At 43.4% G+C, this 24,494-nt stretch overlaps 1 protein-coding gene across 1 annotated transcript in view; it reads right to left on the bottom strand.

The window, feature by feature from the left end:
• SLC12A4 (solute carrier family 12 member 4) overlaps window positions 1–24,494 on the bottom strand; it is a 533,265-nt gene that overhangs the window by 152,380 nt on the left and 356,391 nt on the right. The window contains exon 14 of the mRNA XM_086945194.1: window positions 1,274–1,372. Within this exon, the coding sequence (XP_086801320.1) occupies window positions 1,274–1,372 (99 nt within the window). The remainder of the gene's footprint in view (window positions 1–1,273; window positions 1,373–24,494) is intronic.

Below are 24,494 nucleotides of genomic sequence, written 5' to 3'. Positions count from 1 at the left end.
TATACAGACACAACATCTGGATGCCAAGCTGCTGCTCCTTTTCCTCTGTTCATTCGTTAGGGTCTGGTGTTCCCCTGTTTGGCCAGTTCCTCTCCAAAGCTCCCTGCTTATTCCACCCTCCACATTTCTTTCTAAAATGTTTTTTGAGGGCACGGCACCTGCAATGTTCTCACAGGCTCTTCACTTCTCAGTTAAGCACTCTTGAACACTTTAAGCAAATGTTTACTTTATCATTGTAAGATGGTCATAGGCCACGCTGGAATGGTAAAGCAAACAATGCCAAGGTGGCCTCATGTGCGTCATGACTCATGCGCGTCATGACTCATGCAAGCACGTTGTAGTTTCTCTTGCCATCCCAAAATGAAGGAGGGTGGGGGGAGGGGTGAGAGAGAGAGAGAGAGAGAGAGAGAGAGAGAGAGAGAGAGAGAGAGAGAGAATGTGTGTGTGTGTGTGTGTGTGGGTGTGTGTGTGTGTGTATACATAGAGTTGTGTTTGCATTGGCACTTCTGCATGATGACTTGGCACCGCCAATTCAATCAAGCATTGGCAAATTCGAAAGGTAGGCTATTAGCTATGCCAGTACTTATTTCTGCGTCAGGGCAAAATACTCTGTTCGAATATTGCAGTGAAGGCAGACATTGACTTGTGCTGCTTCAAATGTTATTTCTTAGTTTACTCAACATATCTGACACATGTGTCTGGTACAGCCCCTGAAAATCTAGTTATTTTCTAACACCAACGTGCAAATAGAGTCACTCTCTCTCTCAACATTTTGGATGCAGATAAACGGGCAAGACAATTGTTTTTTTCATTCAGTGGGTGCCATGACCCAGCACAGATTGCCACGGATTAAACGCAAAAGATTTGGCTTGTAAAACGAACACACTACTAGCACTACAAGAATTAATAGAGAGGAATGCAAACAGGTGAGAGCTTTTAATTTGGGAATTAATCAAACTCTTACCAGACAGCAGCTCTCTTAAGAACAGAATTTGTTATGTTCTCTTTCATAAAACATATTAATAAATCATTAAGGAAGAAAATTCTATGCGCGCAGCATCAGGGATATTATTGTTTCAAATTGATTAAAACAATTATTATACTATTTTACCCCCTTCTAGTTTCTTAGCATTATTATGTGAGCACAAGGTATGTCACATTTTACAAGATGCCACCCAAAGGAGTGTGTTCTCTGAGGCTAGGGGACCAGAGTTGCAATGAATAAATAAACAAGCTTCACGTTGCTAATGGCAACTGCCCTCGAAAGCCTTACCAATGATAGTACTTAAACCGTGGCCGCCAGTTAGGGGTCCTGAGGAGAGTTTGCACAGCGCAAGCCAGATTAACAAACAGATAACACATCAGGAAAAACCTGCAAAAAAATAAATACAAATTAACGCCATTCCCTTAATAGAAAAAATATATTCAAACATTTCCTAATCATTTTAGGTGGCCTTTTTCCATTCCTCCATAAATCTTCAGTGTTGCATTTTGTTTGGAGATTTTAAGGACTTTGGAACTTTTATTTTTTTTAATGGAACTTACATTTTTTATACTGCAAGACATGCATATTTATTATTTATTGCTTTTTATTTACTTGCATTTAATATACTTTGGTACAAACCCCTTTATTAGTGCATTTTACTTACCTAATTTCTTTATACTTTGGTACACGCATATTTCTTAATTTTTCTTATATATGCTTCAAAAAACAAGGTTCGGATATACCAAATATAAAAATAAAACTAAGAAAAATCACGGATTTTGATTCTCGTTCTTCAAGTACAGGAAAACTGAAGACCATATTAGTTGCTACGAAAATATATTTACACATATTCCTTATTATAAACAAGGCGGTGAAAATACCCCACACTCCGCATTCCTATCAGCTAATGTTTACAAGACCAATATCAATCACGAAATTGCATCATCTCTTGGTTGCCGCAAATGTTAAACTATTTAAATCCAAGTCTGTTCAAGAGGCAGAAATGATGTTTAACAACTGAAATCTAATTTACGATCTTATATTGTGCGCTGTTGTTTACTTCCTATGCACAAGGGTAAAAAAAGGGTCGGAGATGTGTCATTTAAAATCATTGGGCAATGCAATTATTCTTAACATTTTCGAATCTTGTAATTACAGGGTACATCTGTAAATGCGAGTAATGACAAAAACCATTTCGAGAGACTGCACTTCACAGTATATGATGCATGAATTCATTAGGTATTTCGGTCTGAAATGCGGTTCGCATATTCTGTGCAATGAGAATGAGATCAACAAACCGGGCATAACATGAAGGTGGTACGGACGAAAAAGAGGTCAACACAGGGCTTTAAGTGGGCCGGGTTCTGCCGCTGGGAAGCACCGGCAGTTCTAAGAAGCAGGTGCTGAGACCGGGCCCTATCAGGCTCTCCATTTTTGCTCTCGCCCTCAGGATGAAAAAAATAAATATTAACTCTGCATCAGTGATGGAGCATGGATTTGCAGATAAGCAACTTGCTCAGATTTAATCCTCTCATATAACCTCGTAATAAATTACTAATAACGTTTGTATTACTAATTTTACATGACATCTTACACTTACTAGAAAAGGGAGAAGCTTGCCTATGTATTTTACAAATAAGTAACCAGAGTGAAACTAAAATGGCTGCTAACAGTGGGAAATTGAACTGCACATGCGTCAACTGCATGACGTCTTAACGCTTGGATGGAAAGCTTTGCTTCTGTGCAATGACCGTAAAAATGGGCGCTTAAAAACTAACATGCTAAGTATCTGCTCAGCTGAAACTAAATCTCGTTATATACTAAGTGCTAATGCATAAATAGTCTTTTTAATTAAATGGGATTAGAGTAGAGTTAAGTAGTATACAGTGAAATCATTTTATGTGAATCTAACATCTTCTCTTTTTGACTTCTCTGTTAGTTCATATTTGGTCCTTAAAGAGAGCTAAGGGCTGAAACCCCTGTGACACCCACCCGCATGCGCAGTAGAGACAACTCCGGAGTCATGAGCTTAAGTCCTAGAACCCGATCAATGACACCCATTCCACATGTCCGGGGAACCAGTTGAACATCCTGAAGTTTCAATGGACAACTGACAAAACTGTATACATTGTTGATAATGTAATATGAACATGGGTGGGAAATAAAGCTTAGGAGAAACAAATGAATGGGCGGGAACAGAAGACAAAGGTCTTAAGAGAAAGTATTAAATGTAGCATGGGAGGCGCTAGGGGGCGCACAGCGGAATGGCTGCCTAGCTGTGCAGCTCCGCCGGGCGAATTCCAAAATCGCCGATAAAATGCTATAAATTAGATCGCCGTGGGGCGAAAAGCACACCAGACGGCGTAGGGACAGGTCAGGCGTGCGGAGAGTGATTGCCGAGGATCCGGACAGCGCCAACCTCGCCGCACGGACCGTGGGACCCGACGACCGAGTCCAACAAGGCGGATGGCGCTCAGCTGGCACCACTCGGGGTCTGAGCGGGCCGGCACCGTCCGGAGCGGCGATCTTCACTGCGGGGTGAGTTGAGGACAGAGGCGACCCTGCAGTACGGGTGCCGCCCACAAGGACTATTTGGCAAAACCTTTGGCACAACCCGGCCATGCTGAGGCGGCATTGATGGTACGGAACGGCGGCAGCGCGCGCGCTACCAGGCTGGGGTGCCTCAGACAACGTCCACATAATAAACACGGGTCACTCTGTTCCCGAACCCTGGAAACCTGGCGCCAAACACGCATTTCAGATACCGCATGATACATCGCAATGCTAACACCAGCGGCGGTTTCCATCTGAGGTCTTGAGGGTCACTGTTATTTACTATGACACAAAAAGGCGGCGCTGGGGCATGAATGAGATCGCAACGCGACATAATCGGACTTGGGTGCTGAGGAGCTGTTCTGCGCGCCGGAGACCATAGTTCCTGCTGCCTGGTGTCCCTGCATGCTATGAAGCTGTAAGTGTACAGCAGAACACTTTGACCTCCTGAGGCGGAAGCAGGGAGAGTCGAGCTAGCATTTTAAACTTGTGTAATACTGTGTAAACTGAAGTGATTTTAGACTTTATTTTACCATTTCGAGTGTGTTTTTAATGTGACTGACAACATTCCTACCTCGATCCCCCTCTGCCACGGGATACTTTCTCGAGTGGACGCCCTGCCCTGGGACACGCAGGCCACGCCCACCACCTGACAGGCCACGCCTCTCCCTCCTTCACTATTTATCATGTGTTTCCACCGGAAGCGCAGTGGACGGGCGCAGCGGGGGCGCCGTTTGCGCGCCGAAGGGGCGTCTAAGGCCTGCCCGTCTGCGCCCGTCCGCGACCAGACCGCGGCCGGGGCCAGACATGCTGCTGGCGGTGGATCACAAGGTGTAGGGATAGTGTGGTCAGGTGAGGACCTAAAGGCTCTGGCTCCCCCATCCAATTGCTGCCCGCACTCTATAGACCCTCTGACCTTCGCCCCTCCTCAGATATGCAGCAATTGTGAGATAGTTTTTGGCAATAAAGACTCTGTGAGGCCTCCTAATCCCAAATCTCCACCTCAGATAGGCCTTAGAGCTGGCTTACTGAATTGTAGATCCCTAGCCAAACAAACATGCTGATGATGTCTGGCTTTTACTTGAAGAACAGGAATGGGATATCCTGTTTTTAACAGAAACATGGATTAAGGAAGACAACTTGACCTCCATTGCACTGGCAGTCCCTTTGGGATTTAAAATATGCCTCGCCAACCGCCCTGGGACAAAAAGAGGCGGGGGCGTAGCTATTTTTTTTTAAAGAGCACTTAATACTATCTTATTCAGCCCCCACGACTATTCAAGGAATTGAAGGCCTTCACTTCTGCTTTCAGGCAAGCCTCAGCTTTCACTAGCAGGACTGGTGATTTATCGCCCGCCGGGCGGCGCAGATCCCAACTTAAATACCTTAATGGACATGATTGTTCAGAGCTCGCTCCTTCACCCCCAGTTCATCGTGGTGGGTTGACTTCAACATCCACATGGATAAACCCGACTGTGCCATGGCAGAGCAACTCAGAGCTACTTTAAGCACGGCCAGTTTTAGACTGATCAATGAGGGCCCTACACATATGGGGGGCCATACTATTGATCTTATCTTCTCTAACATCAAAAAAGTGCTGCCCGAGGTACCACTCCCCCTGACTTGGTCAGACCACTCACTTGTTCCATTTACATTGAACCTGGCGCATGACATTTCTGCGTCCAGCAAATGTTACTTCCTAAAAAGGCAATGGAAAAAGCTGACCCCCGAGACTATGGGCCCTGTCCTGGCAAAAACCACCCCATCTCTGACAAACAATGCCAATATTGATGCTCAACTCCTCAATGAGTGGGTTGGAAAGATGGTTTCCTCCATTGCGCCTGCTTCCCGAGCACTATCTAAAAGAGACTCTCCCTCAGCACCCTGGTTCTCGCAGGAACTAAGAATAGAGAAAGCAGCTTGTAAAAAGCTGGAGAGACTCTGGAGAGCAAATTATGGCCTGGAAGAAAACACTAGGTACAAGAAAGCCTCTAAAAATCTACGGAAAGCTATTAGGAAAAGTAAAAAACACTTTTACGCAGACTTGATTCTACAGGCAGAACAGTCTAGTAAACAGATCTTCAAAGTAGTACAGTCATTTTTTAAACCAAAGTGCATTGAGAGGGAGGTTGCTCCAACAGTTATGCTATGTGAGCAAATTTCCGAGTTCTTTGACCAAAAAATTAAAAAGGTCTACGACTCTTTTGGACCAGCAATAAAAACAGTGAAACAGGACCTCGCGAGTAATGGCGAGCTAGGTGAGACTTTCACCCAGTTCCGGAATATCCCCTTGAGTGAAGTAAGGCAAGAACTGGTCCGATGTAAATCTGGTTCACCCGACGACCCCTGCCCTGCGAAACTATGGAGCTCTATAGCCGACTTCGTAGCTCCTACACTTCACCATATCTGGAACTCCTCCATTGCTTCAGGCATATTTCCGGATGTATGGAAACATGCTACCCTCCTGCCCTTAAAGAAAAAGCCCAATGGGGATCCTGAAGATCTCACTAATCTCCGCCCGATATCCCTATTAGCTGCCCCGGGAAAAATGCTGGAAAAAGTCATACAGCGCCAGCTGAGTAAATTTGTAGAAGTAAATAAAATTCTTCATGAAACACAGTCTGGCTTCCGCCCGGCTTTAGCACGGAAACAGCGCTCATTGAGGTAGCCGAGTCAGTAAGGTGGTTGATGGATGCAGGGAACTCAGCAATGCTGGTACTCCTGGATCTGTCGGCCGCCTTTTATACGGTGGACCACGCCAGACTACTCAGCCGGCTGGCCGAGATAGGGATTCAGGATAAGGCGCTGGGTTGGATACACTCTTATCTATCCCAGAGAACTCAGAAGGTGGCACTTGGGACGATCTCTTCGGCACCCAAGACCCTTGGCTGTGGAGTTCCGCAGGGGTCGGCCCTAAGCCCCCTTTTGTTCAACGTCTACCTTGCTCCTCTCTTTACGCTAATCGCCAACTGGGGTGTCAAGGCAATTTCGTATGCCGACGACACACAGTTGGTATTTCCGTATTCCGAGACCACGCAAGAATCCTTTTCAAACTTCAAAGGCTGTCTCCAAGATGTAGCCCATTGGATGAATGCTAATAAATTAAAACTCAATGCCAATAAGACTGAAGTTATCTTTTTTGGCAAGGGTCCTCCGCCCACGGCAGAACTCTGGTGGCCGATGGAGATGGGCCCTGCCCCCTCACCTAGTCACACGGCAAAAAATCTTGGAGTGAGATGGGATGATAGCATGTCCTTTACCTCCCATATCCAACAAGTTGCCGGCTGTTGTATGAGCAAACTGAGAAATCTCCGAAAAATCCTCAGTCTCCTACCAGAGAGCTGCCGAAAAACGGTTATCCACGCTACCGTTACCTCAAGGCTGGATTATGCCAACGGACTCTACCTTGGCCTACCAAAATACCTGACACAAAAGCTTCAGGTAGTTCAAAATGCGGCTGTGAGACTGTTACTGCGAATTCCACTCAAGCAGTCAGTCTCTCCGCATCTTCGATCCCTGCACTGGTTGCCAGTTGCCAGCAGAATAAAGTTTAAAGCACTGACGTTGGCATTTAGATCCCTGCATGGCTCCTGCCCAGAATACTTGAAAAACCGCCTCCCCAGATACTCCCAAACCCGTGCATTGCGGTCCAATTGTCGTGTTCAACTGACAGTCCCACGCACGAAAAAGGCCCGACTAGGTGGTCGGACCTTTTCGGCTAACGTCTCCGCTCTGTGGAATACCTTGCCACAAGAAATTCAACAGGCTCCGTCCGAATCCTGTTTTAAGTCTCTGCTAAAAACGTGGCTCTTTATCCAACCCCGCTAGCTTTCCTATCATTAGACCCAGGTCATCTGTGTTCTATTAGCGCCAGGACACCTCCCCGCGAGGTAGCTGTTGCGCTTTACAAAATCCAGTATTATTATTATTACCTAGGATCTATCACCATTGGGTATTTGCCTAACGGGGTACCTCCTGGTATTGCTCGCCCGGCACTGAGCCCTCTCACGGGTGGCCGTCGTCGCCCCAACATCGTTAACATTACGGGAGGCGGCCAGATTCTCTATCCATGCCTCTGTTGTCGACGGCACACATATGGCACGTAGTGACAGTGAGTTGATGCGCCCGCGCCCGATTCCAGTGTACCAATCGTTGACACATGGGGGCAGTGAGGAGAGATAGCCACTAACCGAGCTCGTACGAGCTGTGGCCACATCTACACACTTGGTGCCATTAACGGGAGATAGAGGCCAGGATCCCTCCTCTCGGTCCCAGGTGCTGCACACGTACTTCTGGTGACACAGGACCCAGGGAACCACTAGCTCGACACCCCCCCTATAACACACCATGGGCAAACCGGACAAACAACAACCCAAACTAGCGTTTGAGGCGCGGAAGGCGCCGAAGAACCAGACCGGAGCTACAGAGGAAGACCCGGAAACTGATTCGCAAGATGGTAATGTTATGGAAACCATACTAAAATCCATACAGGCCAATCTGCAGGATATAAACAGTAAACTGGACCACTTGACGGGTCGTGTGGACAGCATGGCGCCCAAACTCGACAAACAGGGCGAACGTTTGGATACAGCGGAGACCAGGATCTCAGCGGTAGAGGACGAATCTCGCACCACGGCGGCCAAATGCACGGGAATGGAGAAAGTACTTGATGTCATCAAAGCCAAGGCTGAGGAGTTGGAAGCCAGGTCGAGGCGTAACAACATACGCATATCGGGTCTGCCAGAATCAACCAATACTGGCCGTATGGAGACCTATGTGGAGCAATTGTGCAAAGACCTGTTTGGCCCCGAACACCTCTCGCCACTCTTCATCATTGAGAGGGCGCATCGCTCCTTGGCGCCGAAGCCAAAGCCTGGGGCCGCGCCTAGACCGATTGTGGCAAGAGTCCAGAACTACCGCGACAGACACCGTACTCAGGCTGGCGAGGGAAAAAGGCGAAATCCACCATCAGGGGAACAAACTTGAATTCTTCCCAGACTTCACGGTCACGGTACAACAAGCACGCAAAGAGTTCAGCGAGGTTAAAGCCAAACTTCGAGAGTTGCAGATCCCGTATGCCATGTTATACCCGGCTCGCCTGCGGGTCACTTGGGAGGACAATCCACTTTTCTTCTCGACGCCAAAAGCAGCTATGGCCTTCATCAAGACCACGGTGGCAAAAGGTAAACGGTCCAATCGCAGAGACAGACACTAAGAGTCAGACTGAAAGGTAAGACTTGTTGATGAACGCTGCGTTGACGGTGCCCACCTGCACAGCCTGGGGTCATGGAAAGGGGGACCGGACTATATGCGAATAACGGCTCCCAGCATGTGACTTCTATAAATGCAGACTATAATGTATAATGGGACCATGTCCGCTAGAGACACCGTGCAGCGAACTGGTGTGATTTAGACATTTATGAGACATTCTAGCACGACGCGCTCGGCAATGGACCATGATGAACTGCTTAACCATGCCCTACATTGCTATGTCGTTCTGTATGATATAAGTGAGCGGGAGGGGTAGTATACGTACCATTTGAATTATGCTACAGTCCTGTTCCAAGTGCCTATTGTTCCAGGGATGTGCAATTGGGCTGGTGTTGCATTAAAACCCAGGCAATCTCTTCTCACAACACGGATTCGCCCACATCCTTTCACTAGGATGGAGCAATGCGTCCTCGGCGGACCTCCACTAGGGCAGTCCCCGACAAGTTCTGATGTTAATCTTGGTTCTCAGGGTACAATGGCTTCAGCAGAATTGGGATGCTGAAGTGGGTGGGTATGGGGATTGTTGGGGTTTATGGTTTTTTGAACTGCCTGGGCGATCGAGATGCACTGCCACACGCCGACGTGTGGATCTTGTTCATTGGTCGATAATCTGCTTCATGATGTTGCATGATCTTGACCTGCACAGTGTGGGGGGGTGGATTTCATGTGTTGCAGGCGGAATACCTCGAGGCAAACATAGATAGAAGTCGCTTGAAATTAATAACGTGGAATGTAAGGGGCCTCACCAACCCCAAGAAGGTCAGACAGGTCTTTGCATGTCTTGATAGACACCACATAGACATAGCGCTGCTTCAAGAGACTCACGTCGACCCCAAAGTGCATAGACCTATTGGCACTCGCTGGGCAGAGTCGAACTACTCTGCAGCATACTCCTCCTATTCCAGAGGAGTTATGACGCTGGTCAAAAAAGGCACTAATTATAGAATAACGCGTTCCATTGTAGACAGGAATGGCAGATATGTAATTGTGTTGGGCATGTTTAGGGGGCAGGTTGTGACGATTGTAAATGTGTATGGACCTAATATAGATGCTCCAGAATTTTTGCAGGAATTGTGGGACCGACTGTTGGATTTTATTGACATGACGTTGATCTGGGGGGGGGGGATTTTAATGTAGCACTACAGGACTCTGTTGATCGTTCCACTCCTTCCATAGAACCACATAGGAAAGCCAGAGACAAGCTGGGAGACATATTGGTTGAAATTGCGCTCAAAGATATCTGGAGGGTCCAGCATCCAACAACACCAGGAGCGGCACATGTGAACATGTCACACGGTAGCTGGTCTAGGATCGATTATTGGTTAGGGGCGGATAGCGCAGTGTTGTGGACCACACAGATAAAAACACTCCCGCGAACGCTGTCCGACCACAACCAAGTAGAACTTACACTACAAATACCACACTACACTCCCCCATCCATTCAGCTGGCGCTTCCGAGCACAGGCACTATTGGACCCCTTATACGCGACTACAATAACGAAGGCTATAAAGGAATTCTTCCAGTTAAATGAGGGCTCAGTTGACGACCCATGTATCCTATGGGAGGCATTTAAGGCGACGATTAGGGGAACGTGCATTAGTACGACAGCTGGGATACTTAAAGACATACGGACACAGATAACCAGGCTTGAACGGGAGGTCTCAGCTCTGGAGAGGGAATACACACTTACTGGTAATGTGGAACTGCTGGGGAAAATCAAGCTTCTCCTCATTGATCATCAGAGATATGCAGAGGATGAACTGAAATTCGTGAACAGACGGCCATTAGCCAGGCGGTTCGGGGAGGGTGGTAGGCCGGGCAGGGTGCTAGCGAAAAAAATATGTATGGGGAGAGACTCACAGTTCATCACACAAGTACAAGATGACGATGGTGCCCTCCATACACATCCCGAGGAAATACTTGATAGCTTTGTACGTCACTATGCAGACCTATACACTTCCCGCCAGCCTGCTCCACCACAAGAAACATGTGACTACCTACACGATATAGCAATAGCGTGGTTGTCCGACAACCAACGTGAATACTTGGCTCAACCGATCACGGTAGAGGAGGTTACCGCCATTATACATGCATTGCCAAATGGGAAAGCGCCGGGGCCTGATGGCTATACATGTGAGTTTTACAAAGCTTTCGTTGACATCCTGGCCCCTCACATGGTTGAGATGTATGGCGCAGCTCTCTCTCTCCTAAAGCCTGGCAAACAAGCGGACATTTGAGAGTCATACCGTCCCCTATCCCTGTTAAATGTCGACTCTAAAATTTTAGCGAAACTGTTAGCTGAACGCTTACAGCCCTTAAAGACGAACCTGATACTCCCAGATCAGGCAGGGTTTATACCGACACGTGCCACGTCCCACAACACGAGAACTTTGTTTGCACTATCGCACTATCTTAACCCCCGGACGAAAGCGGTGGCCGTCTTGCTTGACGCAGCCAAAGCTTTCGACTCCATCGAATGGTCCTACATACACACAATATTACAGAGAATGGGATTTCCAGCTAGGTATATCTCTTGGGTGACTCTACTATACACGAGACCTGTGGCAAGAGTGCGGGTGAATGGATATATTTCAGCGCCTTTCCCTATTGCTAGAGGGACCAGACAGGGCTGTCCACTGTCGCCTTTAATATTTGCTTTAGCCCTAGAACCACTCGCATGCACAATTAGGCAGACACACAACCACTCTGCTCTGCATTTCCCCGGGAGACCACTGCACATTTCATTGTATGGAGATGACATGCTGCTCTATGTAAGGGACCCAGAACAAAATCTTAGCCCATTACTACGGGAATATGTACAATTTGGACGCCATTCTGGACTACAGATTAACTGGGAGAAATCACTAATCATCCCGCTTACTGATTCCACTACACCACATTCCCCTGATTTTCCATTAGACTGGCAGACAGACCCCACGCGCTATTTGGGCATATGGTTCAGCCGGGACCCCGAAGAAGTAATCAGGACAAACTATGGAAGGATGATTACAGAATTGGAGAGTAAAGTGGCTAGATGGATACAGCTACCGCTATCCTTAGCAGACAGAATTGCAATAGTCAAGATGAATATACTTCCAAAGTTTTTGTATTTATTCAATAATATACCAATCACACCAGCCAAAGCAGTCTTCAAGCACATAACATCCCTAGTGCTCAAGCTCATGTGGGCGGGTAAACAGGCGCGCATTGACCTGCACACGTTAACACTACCCTATGAAAAGGGAGGGTTTTGTGTGCCAGACTTTCGACTCTATCTATGTGCACAGGCCCAATACGCAGTGCACTGGTATCACCCCACCCCTTATCTCACACCTACAGCGGTAGAGGAGGGCGATGCAGCACCGGTCCCTTTGAATGCGATAGTATCCCACAAACGTCCGCCGTTACACTCCAAAGATATTAACACGGTCGACATCCCAGCTTGCGCATGGAGGACACTAGGGAGGATGGCACATAAGTTGCCGCTCTATGCCCCGGCACTCCCACTGTATTTTCACCCGCGCATATCTGTGACTAACGAAAAAGTGGGAATGGACATACTGAAATCTATAGGCATGGACACTTTTGGGGATCTAGATCACGCGGGGGCCTTCTGCACCGCCAATGATCTGACATATATCAGCAACAGCAACCCAACCCTTCTTTTCCGGTTCACACACTTTAGACTGCAGAAGGCGTTTCAGGAATTGTACCCTAACTACCCAGAAGAACACCCCACCTTGCAATCGTTACAATTTGTAATTACCACATCGAACACTTCCCATATGGTTTCCAGACTGTACATGGTGGCGCAAGGTGAGCTCCCAAATAATCCTGACAAAGCCCGGCAAAGGTGGAATGACTCACTGCCGGAAGCACTCACGGACCGTGAGTGGTATGTCGCCTGTACGCTCCTTAAATTGCTTACTCCAAACGGCAACCTACGCATTACACACCTGAAGTACTTGCATCAAACATATCACACACCACACCGGTTGCATCGATATGGGCTTCGGGAAGACGCCAGGTGTAGGCGTTGTGGATACTATGGGGCGGACTTTACTCATCTAGCTTGGCACTGTCTAAGGATAAATGCATTTTGGACCACGATCATGACCATTCTGAGTGATATGGTGGGGATCGAAGTGGAATGTACAATGAAAAACTGTTTGTTGGGTCTGTTGCCTGGGGTGAAAGAGGGGAAACGTAAGTTTTGCGCTGTGGTATTGTTAATTGCTAAGAGACAAGTATCCAAGTGCTGGGAAGGGAAGATGGTCCCAGACTCTAAAACATGGCTAACGGACCTAACTTATTGCAGGGATATGCTGCAAACTTACGAAGAGGAGTTGCCCAGACGATCACGCTCCAAGAACTATTGGTGTTATCTAACTGACTATCTACTGACCAATGGGGGGATGAAGAGGAGGTATGACATGGCTTGCCTTTCTGTGATTGGCCTCCTGCAGCACCGAGTCTGATATGTTTTTTCTTTACACAGCTCAATGTCCTAGACCTACATTCCACGCACTTACACCATGCTACACGTGGAGGATGTCGGAGTGTAGAAATGCCCTGGGGTTCTCAGGTTGATGTTTTTATACCTGTTCTGTTTTTAAAAAAAAGGGGCTCGATACCCCCCGAAAATGAAGTTGCATGTCCAGTAGCAGTCAGCTGGTTCCGAATGTATGCGATCTATTGCTGCTATATTACTAAAGATACGCCGCTGGACCCCCGGGTTGCCAGCTGTAAGGCTGTGTTGATTACTGATGCTGGGAAATTCCACCTCGCGGCCGGCCCCAGGGTTGTAGGCCAAAGGCTGTGTCAACTATGCCTAAGATACGACAAAGATCTTGTTGAACTTAAAAACAAAAAAAAAAGTATTAAATGTAGCATGGTGTGATGATCATCTCCTTGGTTCGTCCATTCGGAATTATGAGTTTCATAAGGTTGAAACATTTAGGGGTGGTACATGCCTTTAAGAAGGTAGAATTGGGGTAGTTAGTTAGACGAAAGAGGCTATTTGCTGCCAGAACACAGAGATAGAGATTCTGGCAGATTGCTGATCGAAATACCTAAAGAAGCAGACTTTACATTTTCAAGCAATAGAATTAGAAAGAAGAGCACGGAAGAATCGAGGAGGAAATTTGAATCGGAGAGGGGTGAGACACAAGCGTCAAATCCAGAAGAGGCAACCTGTCCTGTGCTAGTCCTGTACTGCACCGGTCACCTGAATTTTCCAAGGGGCCCATAACTCTTGGCCAGAGGGGTCTGATCTTGCACCAGGTAAATATAAATCTGTGTATTGTGTCAATGTCCCTTTTCTATCTATCCTCTCTTCCTGCGGTACTGGTCATTGAAATTATAGATTAATTTAGATAAATCCAACCTTACCTCCTCAGAATGATGTTGCAGTTGACACTGTAATTTGTTACTTTGATTCTTATGGTAAGACTAAGTTAAACCTTTAAACTTTAAAGTGTGTGGTTATTTAATGAATAATTTAAGGAAATCAAAAAGAGGGAAGGAAGAGGTGGTGCTAGATGGCACCAGGGTGGGCACGTCCTCCTCTTGTAAAGGTACTGGTAATCAAAAAAGTCCAGCTCCGAGAAGGTTAGTGTGTATCCTGTTGTTGTTGGAATACACCAGATGTGTTAAAATACCCCTCACACACCAGAAGGGCCCTTGGTGTCATGCTTCATCATCGGGGTCTTCCCGCTCGGCTGCCGGACGGGGCAGTGCTGCAACAAGCGACTACGCGGGAGCACCTTTTCAATGTGGGTGCTATGTGAGTGAGTGGGAGTGAGTGTCAGTAGGGTCAGGGGTGATAGAGTTAGTGATGGTAAAAAATACCTGGCCTAGTAAAGAAAAAATTGTAATAGGCACTGGCTGGTATTGTTAAAAATAGTGATGTCGGAAAGATTAAGCTAGTTAGTGGGCTCACTTTCCTGTGCGGGTCAACATGTTTCGGGGCACCATGCCCCTTCGTCAGGACCGCGGTCAGATCCCCCTGTCACTTACTAATGTTGTTCCACAGTGTGTGTATGTACCATATAATCTAATGTAATTATTTTTATCAATGTGTATTGACATATATTTTATATAAATACACTGCCCTTGCTAATGCTAGTATACTTGGTTGTATGCTTAGCAAGGAGGGGTTCAATGCCCCATGAGCCAAAACTGGACAGAAGGATAATTGAGGGTCCAGTCAACCCCCAGCCTCGTTGCTTCCTCCTCTGTCCGTGGCTTCACAATCACGGAAGGTGCTCCGGCGTAGTCGCTTGTTGCAGCACTGCCCCGTCCGGCAGCCGAGCGGGAAGACCCCGATAATGAAGCATGACACCAAGGGCCCTTTTGGTGTGTGAGGGGTATTTTAACACATCTGGTGTATTCCAACAACAACAGGATACACACTAACCTTCTCGGAGGTGGACCTTTTTTATTTAATGAATAAACCAGGTAAAAGCTTTATGGTCATAATTACCAAATATAATCAACTAAAATAGAACCATTTGTATAGAAAGGGCTTAGTATTAAATAGGCTCAAGACAGAGAGGTAAACGGAAATATAGAAATAGCCCTATAAATTGATCCTCAGCGGGGTTTCACTGACCATATAACGAGTGATTTTGGTTAATGGGCCCGAATGAGTATTTGGTGAATATTGTTCATAGGATGGTGTCCCGCTGAATCAGTTTGCTGGTAGCAGAGGCACGTTTTTTATTGATTAGTTTGGTGATTATTGGTTATAGATTTATGTATTAACAAACCTGTTTGTGAATTGTGTTATGTTGTCTGGAAATGCCCGGGAAGTAAATAGCTGGTGATGAATGAAAATTATACTGCAGTGAGGTTACTCATCGGTATTAGAAATTGAGTTGTGAAAAAGTGAGAGCGATTGTTAGCAAAGAGTTCACTGGTGACATTTTGGTGTTATATCACCTAGAAAGAGTAACACCGGAAGAGTAGCAGGTTCTTCTGAGCTTATGTGAAGAGTAAACGGAAAAGTTTTTTACTCGCAGTGAATGAAGAGTAAGCGGAAGGTTTTACTCGTAAAAGATTTTAACCATTGTTTTTTGCGAAACTGACAGGGTAGCAAATGTTTTCATGTTGTTATTAATGACATTTTTGTTGAAAGGTTAAATAAAATAAGTTTTCAGATTACCTTGTGAAGGGAGGGTCAGCTGCTGGAGTTGCACTGATGTCACAACGTGCTGCACTGGGATTGGTTGAGTCAGCGGGTGTGGGTGTCAAGACGGGGAATTGCAAAGGAGGGGTCAGTTGTCACGCTGACCTCATCAGGTGCCGCGCTGGGATTGGTACAAACAGGCGTGTGATTTACTGAGGATTTAAAGGAGGGGTCAGTAGTGAAGAGTAAAAACTGATGTCACACTAGAGCCACGTTAGTATTGGATAAAAGAATTTTGTAAAATTAAACCCGATTGGCTTAAAGAGTAAAAGTGGAAATAAAATTGGAGAAATGAAGTGTAAACAAAGGATAAATTGTCAAATTAAAGTGGAACTTGTATGTGGAAACATGATCCAAAATTAATAGGGAATTGCACTGATAAAAGATATTTGGGTTTTGTTAGACAAGAACACATAAGAAGAAATACTTATAAAATGTATTGAGATAATAGAAAAATGTCATTTATGCAGAAAATCTAAAATTATTTAAAAAAGGATAAGCCTATTAAAACTAGAGCAGGAATTCTTATCCCACCATCTAAAACTCCTGCCTCATTTATGATGGAAAAGGGATATCATATCTGTGTATGGTTAGAAAATTGGATTGAATATACAAACTATGATGGAATATTGGCTTTCCTAGAACACGGTTCATTCAACGGTTGAATCCATCAGAATTTAAGGAATAGAATGAATGAATGAGAGCCCAGACCTAGATTAAACCAGTATGAAGCTTTAGAAGAGTGGGAAATTGAGGCATTTGAGCGAGACAGATATAGAAGTACTAGGGTTCATAGAGGATTCTATCCTAAAACGTTGCACATAAAAACGTGAAGATCAGATGAAACAATGGAGACTAGCAATGGTCGCTGAAGGAATGTATCCTGTATAAATGTCAGATGAGCAGTCTGGACACAAGTGTACTAGGAAAACTAAAAATATGACAGGTTTTGGAGAATCTGAAGATGAGTTCATGAAAGACATTCTAACAAAGAATCCTACACCATTCCAGGAAGGACCCAATAGAAATATATTGAACGCTCCAGCATTAGAAATCCTATTAGTTCCTCAAATTTTGCATCATTCATTAAATGAAAAAAGATTCCAGGAAAAGGAAAGAGAAGCAATAAATAAAAATAAAGAAGAATTAATACAGAAAATAACTCAAGTGTACATCCTGAAGCATTAACCATACCAGTGACTATAGGTCCCGTTGTCCCATTATATGGAGATAAAAGAAGCTGTTCAAACCTACCAGTCATAGCCACTCCTGTATTAGAACAAAGAAAGGAGAACTTAATAATTGAGGATCAAGCTAGTGAATGTGAATCAGTAATATCATTAATGGATTTACCAATAAGAGAATAGATAATCGAGACCCCAAGAAGAGTTACACCTAGTTGTTCAAAAGAAATACAAATGGAAACTTCTACAGGAACTAAAAGTGCTACCATTGTGTCACCGGAAGAATTAGAAAGATGGGCACAGGGAATGGACAAAGCAGTCCCACAACTAAAGATTGTGGACATTAATAAATTAAAAGTAGAATTGGAAGAAATGATAGTTGGAAATGTGGGAATAGACAGATTAAATACGTACTGTGAAGAAGAATTGTTATTCGTTTGTAGAAGTATAACTAGAAATGTACAAATATTCCATGAGAAATTAAGAGAGCTTCAGAGATGGGAATTGAAATAGGGAGATCCAAAGTAATGCAGAAACCTTACAGAGCAGAGTTTACTTACAAACATTTAGAAAATATGAATGCGTCTGGAATTAAAATTACAGATTAGAAAACTAATGACAAGGTTACAAAAGTGGGGAGAATTACACAGGTGGAAAACAAGGTGGACTAAGAAAAAGGAGGAAGCTCAGGCAAACAAAACTGCATCAGAATATTTATTAAGATAACCTAAACAGACAAAAACATTGTGTCCTAGGAGAGAAGTACCAGGAGGAGGATATATGCATGTTCCATGGACCAGGCAAAATTAAGTTGAATGGTATAGACAGGTTGAAAGGTTTGTGAAGGTTTCAAAGGTTTTATTGAAGGATTTGGATGGTCGGTTTGCCATAGTGGTACTTGCTGATTTATGGACAGATTGTACAATCACAGTTGATTAACCTAATGAGGAGTACCCAAGAGATGAGAAAACACGTTCACCTTCAGAAGAATAATGAAGAAATATAACCAGGTGATTACGTTTTTGAAAAAGGGAAATTCCCCCAAAAGATTGGATAAAAATAGATAGAACTGCACAAGAAATAAATGAGACGTTACATACTTACTATGAGCATCTGTTGCAGGTGTTCAAGCCTTATAGTGGATATGAGAATATTGGTGACAAAGGTATGGGACATTTTGTGTATCTATTTGTATCTGGATTAAGACCAGAGAGTTGTCAGATGATCCGAACCCATATGTTGTGCTGGCAAGGAAAACCCATGGATGAAGTCTTAAAATACGCAAAATACTGTGGAGATGGGATAGATAATAGACGAAAAAAGTTAGAAGAAAATGTAATATGGGCACAAGTAAAATGGCAGAACAACTAGAACTTAAATTAAATAATGAACAAAATAAAGGATCAGGACAGAATGAAAATAATGTAGGAAAACAAAGACAGAAAATGAGTAGAGAAGAAGCAAAGAAGAAGTTTCCTTGTCATTGGTGTGGAAAATTGGGGCATTGGAAAAACGAATGTAAAAATATTCAAACTAATAATGGCCCAAATCAAAATTTTTATCCACAGACGCAGAATGAGGTGATATTGAGTAAATCGCAACTGGTTGTAAATCCACAGAGTCAGTTACCACCTGCCCCTATGCTAAATTTTGTGAATAGAGCAAAGTACAGTGTAGACGCCGGATTTCAAGGAGAAAGTGGTAAGCTAAATTCAGTAACTTCAATCTCTTTTACAGAACAGTAGTTCATCGGAGGATGTATTATGACGGTGCCTGGGGGGTGAGGGGGAGGAATGCGTACTTAACGCATCCTTGCCGGTAGATCAGACAGGTCCATATATTAATGGAAAGGTAGAAGGAAAAGATATTACTTTTTTGTTGGACACTGGCACTACCCATTCTACAGTGAGAACAGCAGACATCCCAAACCCACCCCTCTCGGGAGAGGCAAATCAAGTAATTGGTGTATCTAATAAACAGATCAGAACTCTAGTCACAGAACCCATGGAGGTGTGCATTGGCAAATTTAAAGAAATGCACAAATTTGTAGTATGTGACTCCAGTCCTGTTCATTTGTTAGGCAGAGATTTACTATGTAAGGTGAACTGTACAATTTATTGTACACCGGATGGTGTGACAATTCAAACCCCTGATGAAGATAGTATTTATAAATCAATTCTAGCTATAAAAGGTACAGAGGTAGATGGAACGTACTCAATTATGACAAAGGATGACCTACTTGATGAATTAAAACTGACAGTAAACCCAGAAGTGTGGGATTTTACTGGAAACGAAGTAGGGTTGATGGCAGGTCTAGACCCAGAAAAAAAGTGACTGTAAAAGAACATGCTAATTTCCCGAACGCAAGACAGTGTAAAAGCAGAAATTGAACGAATGATTCAACAAGGCATTTTAAAGGAAATATTGAGCAGTCCTTGTAATTCACCCATAATTGGTATTAAGAACCCTAACGGGAAATATTGGATAGTGCAAGACACGAGAAAAATAAATTAAATAGTGGTACCTTGTTGTCCTGTAGTGCTAAACTTAGCAGTAATTCTGTATCAAATACCTTGGAATACAGGATGGTTCACAGTAATCGATCTGTGTCATGCATTTTTCTCAATTCCGCTACACCCAGATTGTCAATATCTCTTTTCATTTAAATTTGAAAATGGTGTTGATGTGTGCAATTGAGTTCCTCAAGGGTACACAGAAAGTCCTTCAATCTTTAATCAGATCTTGAAAAGGTGTCCCAAAACTTTAATGATGCCCTGAAGTTCAGTTTTGGTCCAATACATAGTTGATTTATTAGTTGCCTCAAAAACATAAGACTGTGCCCTAGATTCTGTTGCATTGATAAACCATTTGGCTGATGGAGGGCATAAGGTGTCACCAGGAAAACTACAATTTTGTTAAACCCGAAGTAAATATTTGGGACATCAACTAGAAAGAGGAGTGAGGAAAGTGACACCTAAAAGGATTAAAATAATAAAACAGATGCAGTTATCTCAGACCCAGAAAGAAATAAGAATGTTTCTTGGTGTCGTAGGATATTGTAGGCAATGGATTGTAGGTTTTTCTTTACTGGCTAAACCACTGATACAAATGACAAGAAAACGAGCAAAAGATCCCGTTGAATGGGACAGTGAAAGCATGGGAGCTTTAGTAAAATTAAGAAATGGTCTTTGCGAAACCCCTGATCTAGGAATGCCAGATAACATAAAAGAATTTGCATTATTTTGTTGTGAACTAGATAATTGCTCATTGTCAGTGCTGACCCAAAGACATGGTCTGATACGATGACCAGTGGCATATTTTTCTGCTATTTTGGATCCTGTAGCCTCTGCATTACCTGGTTGTTTAAAAGCCTTGGCTGCTGCTTGCACAAGTCTTGAATACAGTGAATCTATTGTGATGGGACATTCTGTGAAGGTATACGTCACTCATTCAGTTGAAATTCTTCTGACCAGAACCCAAACTCAGTATCTTACTCCAAGTCGAATGACAAAATATAAAGGAATTATTTTAGGAGCTGAAAATGTAACAGTAATCAGGTGTACAGTTCTGAATTCAGCTACTTTATTACTTGATGTGTATGGAGAAGAAGTGAGGGATGATGTTGAACATGACTGCCAAGATGTTACTGAATATTGTACCAAACCTCGCCCAGACATACAGGAAGAGCCCCTGAACAATTGTCGAAAATTAACTATTCGTAGATGGCTCGTGCATGAGGAAGGAGGGTTGAGTGCTGCTTATGCCTGTTGTACATTGGCTGGAATAGTCAAAGCATCCTATTTACCTGGAATCAAGTCTGCACAAATAGCTGGATTTATTGCTTTAATTAAAGCATGTAAAATGGAGAAAAATTGGAGAGTAACCATTTACACTGATAGCCAGTATGGTTGCGGGGTTGTGCATGACTTTGGCCAACTTTGGATGCAAAGGGATTTCTTGACTTCTTCAGGAACCCTTATCAAAATTGGGCAATACGTGAAAGAGCTTTTAGAAGCAATACAGTTGCCAAAGGAAGTTGCTGTGGTCAAATGTGCTGCACATCAGTCATGAAATGACTATGTGACTATTGGTAATCGTTATGCTGGCCAAGTTGCTCAGTACTGTGCCAAGACTAAAATGACAATAAACAAGAAAATTGAAACAGTCATCAGTTGCCAACTTATGCTTATCTCAGCCATAGAAACATGGGATGAAGTAAGACAGTTACAAGATGGCGTAGAAGTAAGCGAAAAGGAAGGGGGGATTTAAACAGGATGTCAAAGGAAAGAAGATGGTATAAAAAATAATTTCTGGTAGAAAATAAATCAAGAGCAATAAACCATGAGCAGAACCAGGTAGGAGTAGAGAACCCAGTTCAGGTAGAAGAGCAGACTAGAGAAGACTCTGTACAGGGACAGATAGACAATGCAGAACATGTTCAGGTGAATGGTAGTACTTCAAGAAGTCCTGAACTCAGTCAACTAGAGAGGGATTCAGAAGACGAAGAAAATCAAATTGTGCCACAACATAATACAACTAAAAGAATACTCGAAAGTGACGAAGAAGGAGAAAGTACAGTGCAACCCAAAAGGGTTAGAAAAGGTTATAATTGGCCCAGATGTGTCAAAAGATTAAGATATCATCTAAAGACCATTAATGAACAACCTGATCAAGTGAACAAAGTCACTAGTCAATCAGGACAGACTAATGAGAAACACAAGCGAAGGAGTCAAAGATTAAAAATATTAAACAATAAGTTCAAAGGACCTGAATGGACTTATGTGATTCTTGAAGAACTGGAACATTTAGATTTAAATGTAGAAAGTGATGAAGAAATAATTGCAGATCAAATTGACGAAGGAGATGTGAGACCTCCTTGAAAACAAACCAAGAAAACTTAAAATCTTCCAAAAATAAAGGAAGCAGGGAGATCTTAAAATGGCAAAAAATAGAGTTACTGAAAGACCAAAACAATTTTCTTTAATGAAATGTTGTAGCGTATTTATATGTAGCATCCTTTAAGTGATTTTAGTATGGTTAGGTTAAACGATAGCAATACCATATTTGATGAGTATAGAAAAGAAGAATAATACAGACACAGATGGAAAACAGCTAACAAAGGGAAACAGAATAGAACTAGAAGCATCAGATGAGTTGGAAATACATCACACAGTAACAGATAATAACACAGACTTAAATGTTATCACAAAGTTAACATTTGATTATTTCGATACTATGGAGAACAGTGATTGTTATGGAAATATGAAATTACCATCTTCAGTAGCAGAAGGTGTTACATATCATTTACCACTAACATATGGCATTTCATGTAGTATCTGTTCTACAAACCAGGGAAATTGCAGTATTATTATTTTAACTGAGATGTTATATTTCCAGAAGTTCCTGTTCAAAACAATATGAATCTGGTGCTCACTAGTTTACTGCACAGTTTATGGAAGTATTTTTCTTAGCAAAAAACGCAATAGATATAGCAGAAGCTCATACGCATAATTTAACATGCTCACTAATAAAAGAAGAAAATATATTTTTGAATTTAGTAGAAGAAAGGAGACAAGATTTCTACAAGAAAGCCAATGCACGGAAACATAAAATTCCACAATAGGCTGAGAAAGTAAGAATTTTTACACCTGGCAAGGCTCAGGCTGCGATAGCACTAGATTAAAAAAATAAAGGGAAAATCTATCTACATAGGTTAAAAACTGACTATAACAATGTATTTATTGGTTCCAGTGAATGTGAACATACCTTTTTGGTCATTAGAGGATGGGGGCTAAAAGGGGGAACTGATCCAGTATTTCCTGGAATTTACTATATATGTGGGAACAAGGCTTACTTTAGGCTACCTGCACAATGGTATGGGAGTTGCTTTTTTGGAACAGTATTACCAAAAGTCTATCATGTGAAAAGAATCACTGGAAACAATTAAAATAATAATGAACTAATACTTAATAAAAGAGCTAGTTTTGCAGAAATAGTAGGAGACCTATTTAGTGCATTGACACCTTCAGTGGGAGTAATTCTGAATACACAAAAAATGTGTAAATTGTCCACAGAAGTTGATCGCTTATCGACTGATACTGCTGGATGGTTTCTAATGATCAATACTGAAATGGTTGCGATCAGATCTATGGTCTTGCAGAATCGACTTGCCCTTGATATTTTATTAACAAAAGAGGGTGGAGTCTGTAAAATGCTGAAAGTGTAACATTATTGCACTTACATACCTGATAAAAAGTATAGAAATTGAGAAATACATTAAGAATATTACACATTTGGAAGAAGAGTTAAAACCACTGAAAGTTACTAATTTTGGTAAAGGAGTTGTAGCTCAAGTAATACTACCTATACTTGGAATACCTGTGATAAGTCTAATAATAATGATCTGGTGCAAATGTGTTAAAAGGAGAAAATATGAAGTAAACAAACAGAAATAAAAGGAAATCTGAAGAAATTAGGCTTGAAGAATTAAAAGGAGAATTATATTTGCCAAAATTGATAAGATAGAGAAGGGAATGGAGATATGCTAAAGTTGCCATTTGATTGGGTATGGGTAGTTGTTGATGGCATAAATGCCATCAGAGAAGGGATTGATGGAGCAAGGATTTGCACAAAAGCAACTTGCTTGGATTAATCCTCTTGTAGATCCTCGTAATAAATTATTAATAAAGTATGTATTACTAATTTTACATGACATGTTACACTTACTAGAAAAGGGGGGCGCTTGCCAATGCGTTTTATTAACAAGTAACCAGAGTGCAACTAAAGTGGCTGATAAACGTGGGAAATTGAACTACGCATGCAGCCCCCTCCTTAAAAAAAAATATGTGGCCATGCCCCGGGGGATTGGGTCCCCGGGGCCTGGAATTAGCCACGGGAGGGGGGCCACGCGGCCCCCTTCCAGTAAAAAAAAATAAAAAGATCATTTTGGGGGTCAGGCTCTGGGGGATGGGGTCCCCAGGGCCCAAAAAAAACCAGAATAAGAAGGGGGCTACACAGCCCCCCTTCTTAAAATATATATATATTTTTAAACGGGATGGGGAGGAGGCCAGGCCCTCTCGCTGAACCACTCTGCAAACGCGCCTCCTGGTGCATTTGCAGAGGGGGAAGTAATTCCCCTTGAATACTGGGGGTCCCTGGGGGCCAAGTAGCCCAACAGGAACCTCCAGTATGCACCAGGGGGCTGCTTTGCAGAGAGGTGTAATGAGGCCACGCGCCCTTTTTACACCTCTCTGCAACGCAGCCCCCTGGCACATACTGGAGGTTCCTGGTGGGCTAGTTGGTGCCTAGGGA

The sequence above is a fragment of the Lissotriton vulgaris genome, chromosome 12, assembly GCF_964263255.1.
Source record: "Lissotriton vulgaris chromosome 12, aLisVul1.2, whole genome shotgun sequence".
NCBI classification, from domain to species: Eukaryota; Metazoa; Chordata; class Amphibia; order Caudata; family Salamandridae; genus Lissotriton; species Lissotriton vulgaris.
Note: the sequence above shows the minus strand (reverse complement) of the source record. Positions and strands in the feature narration are given on the sequence as shown.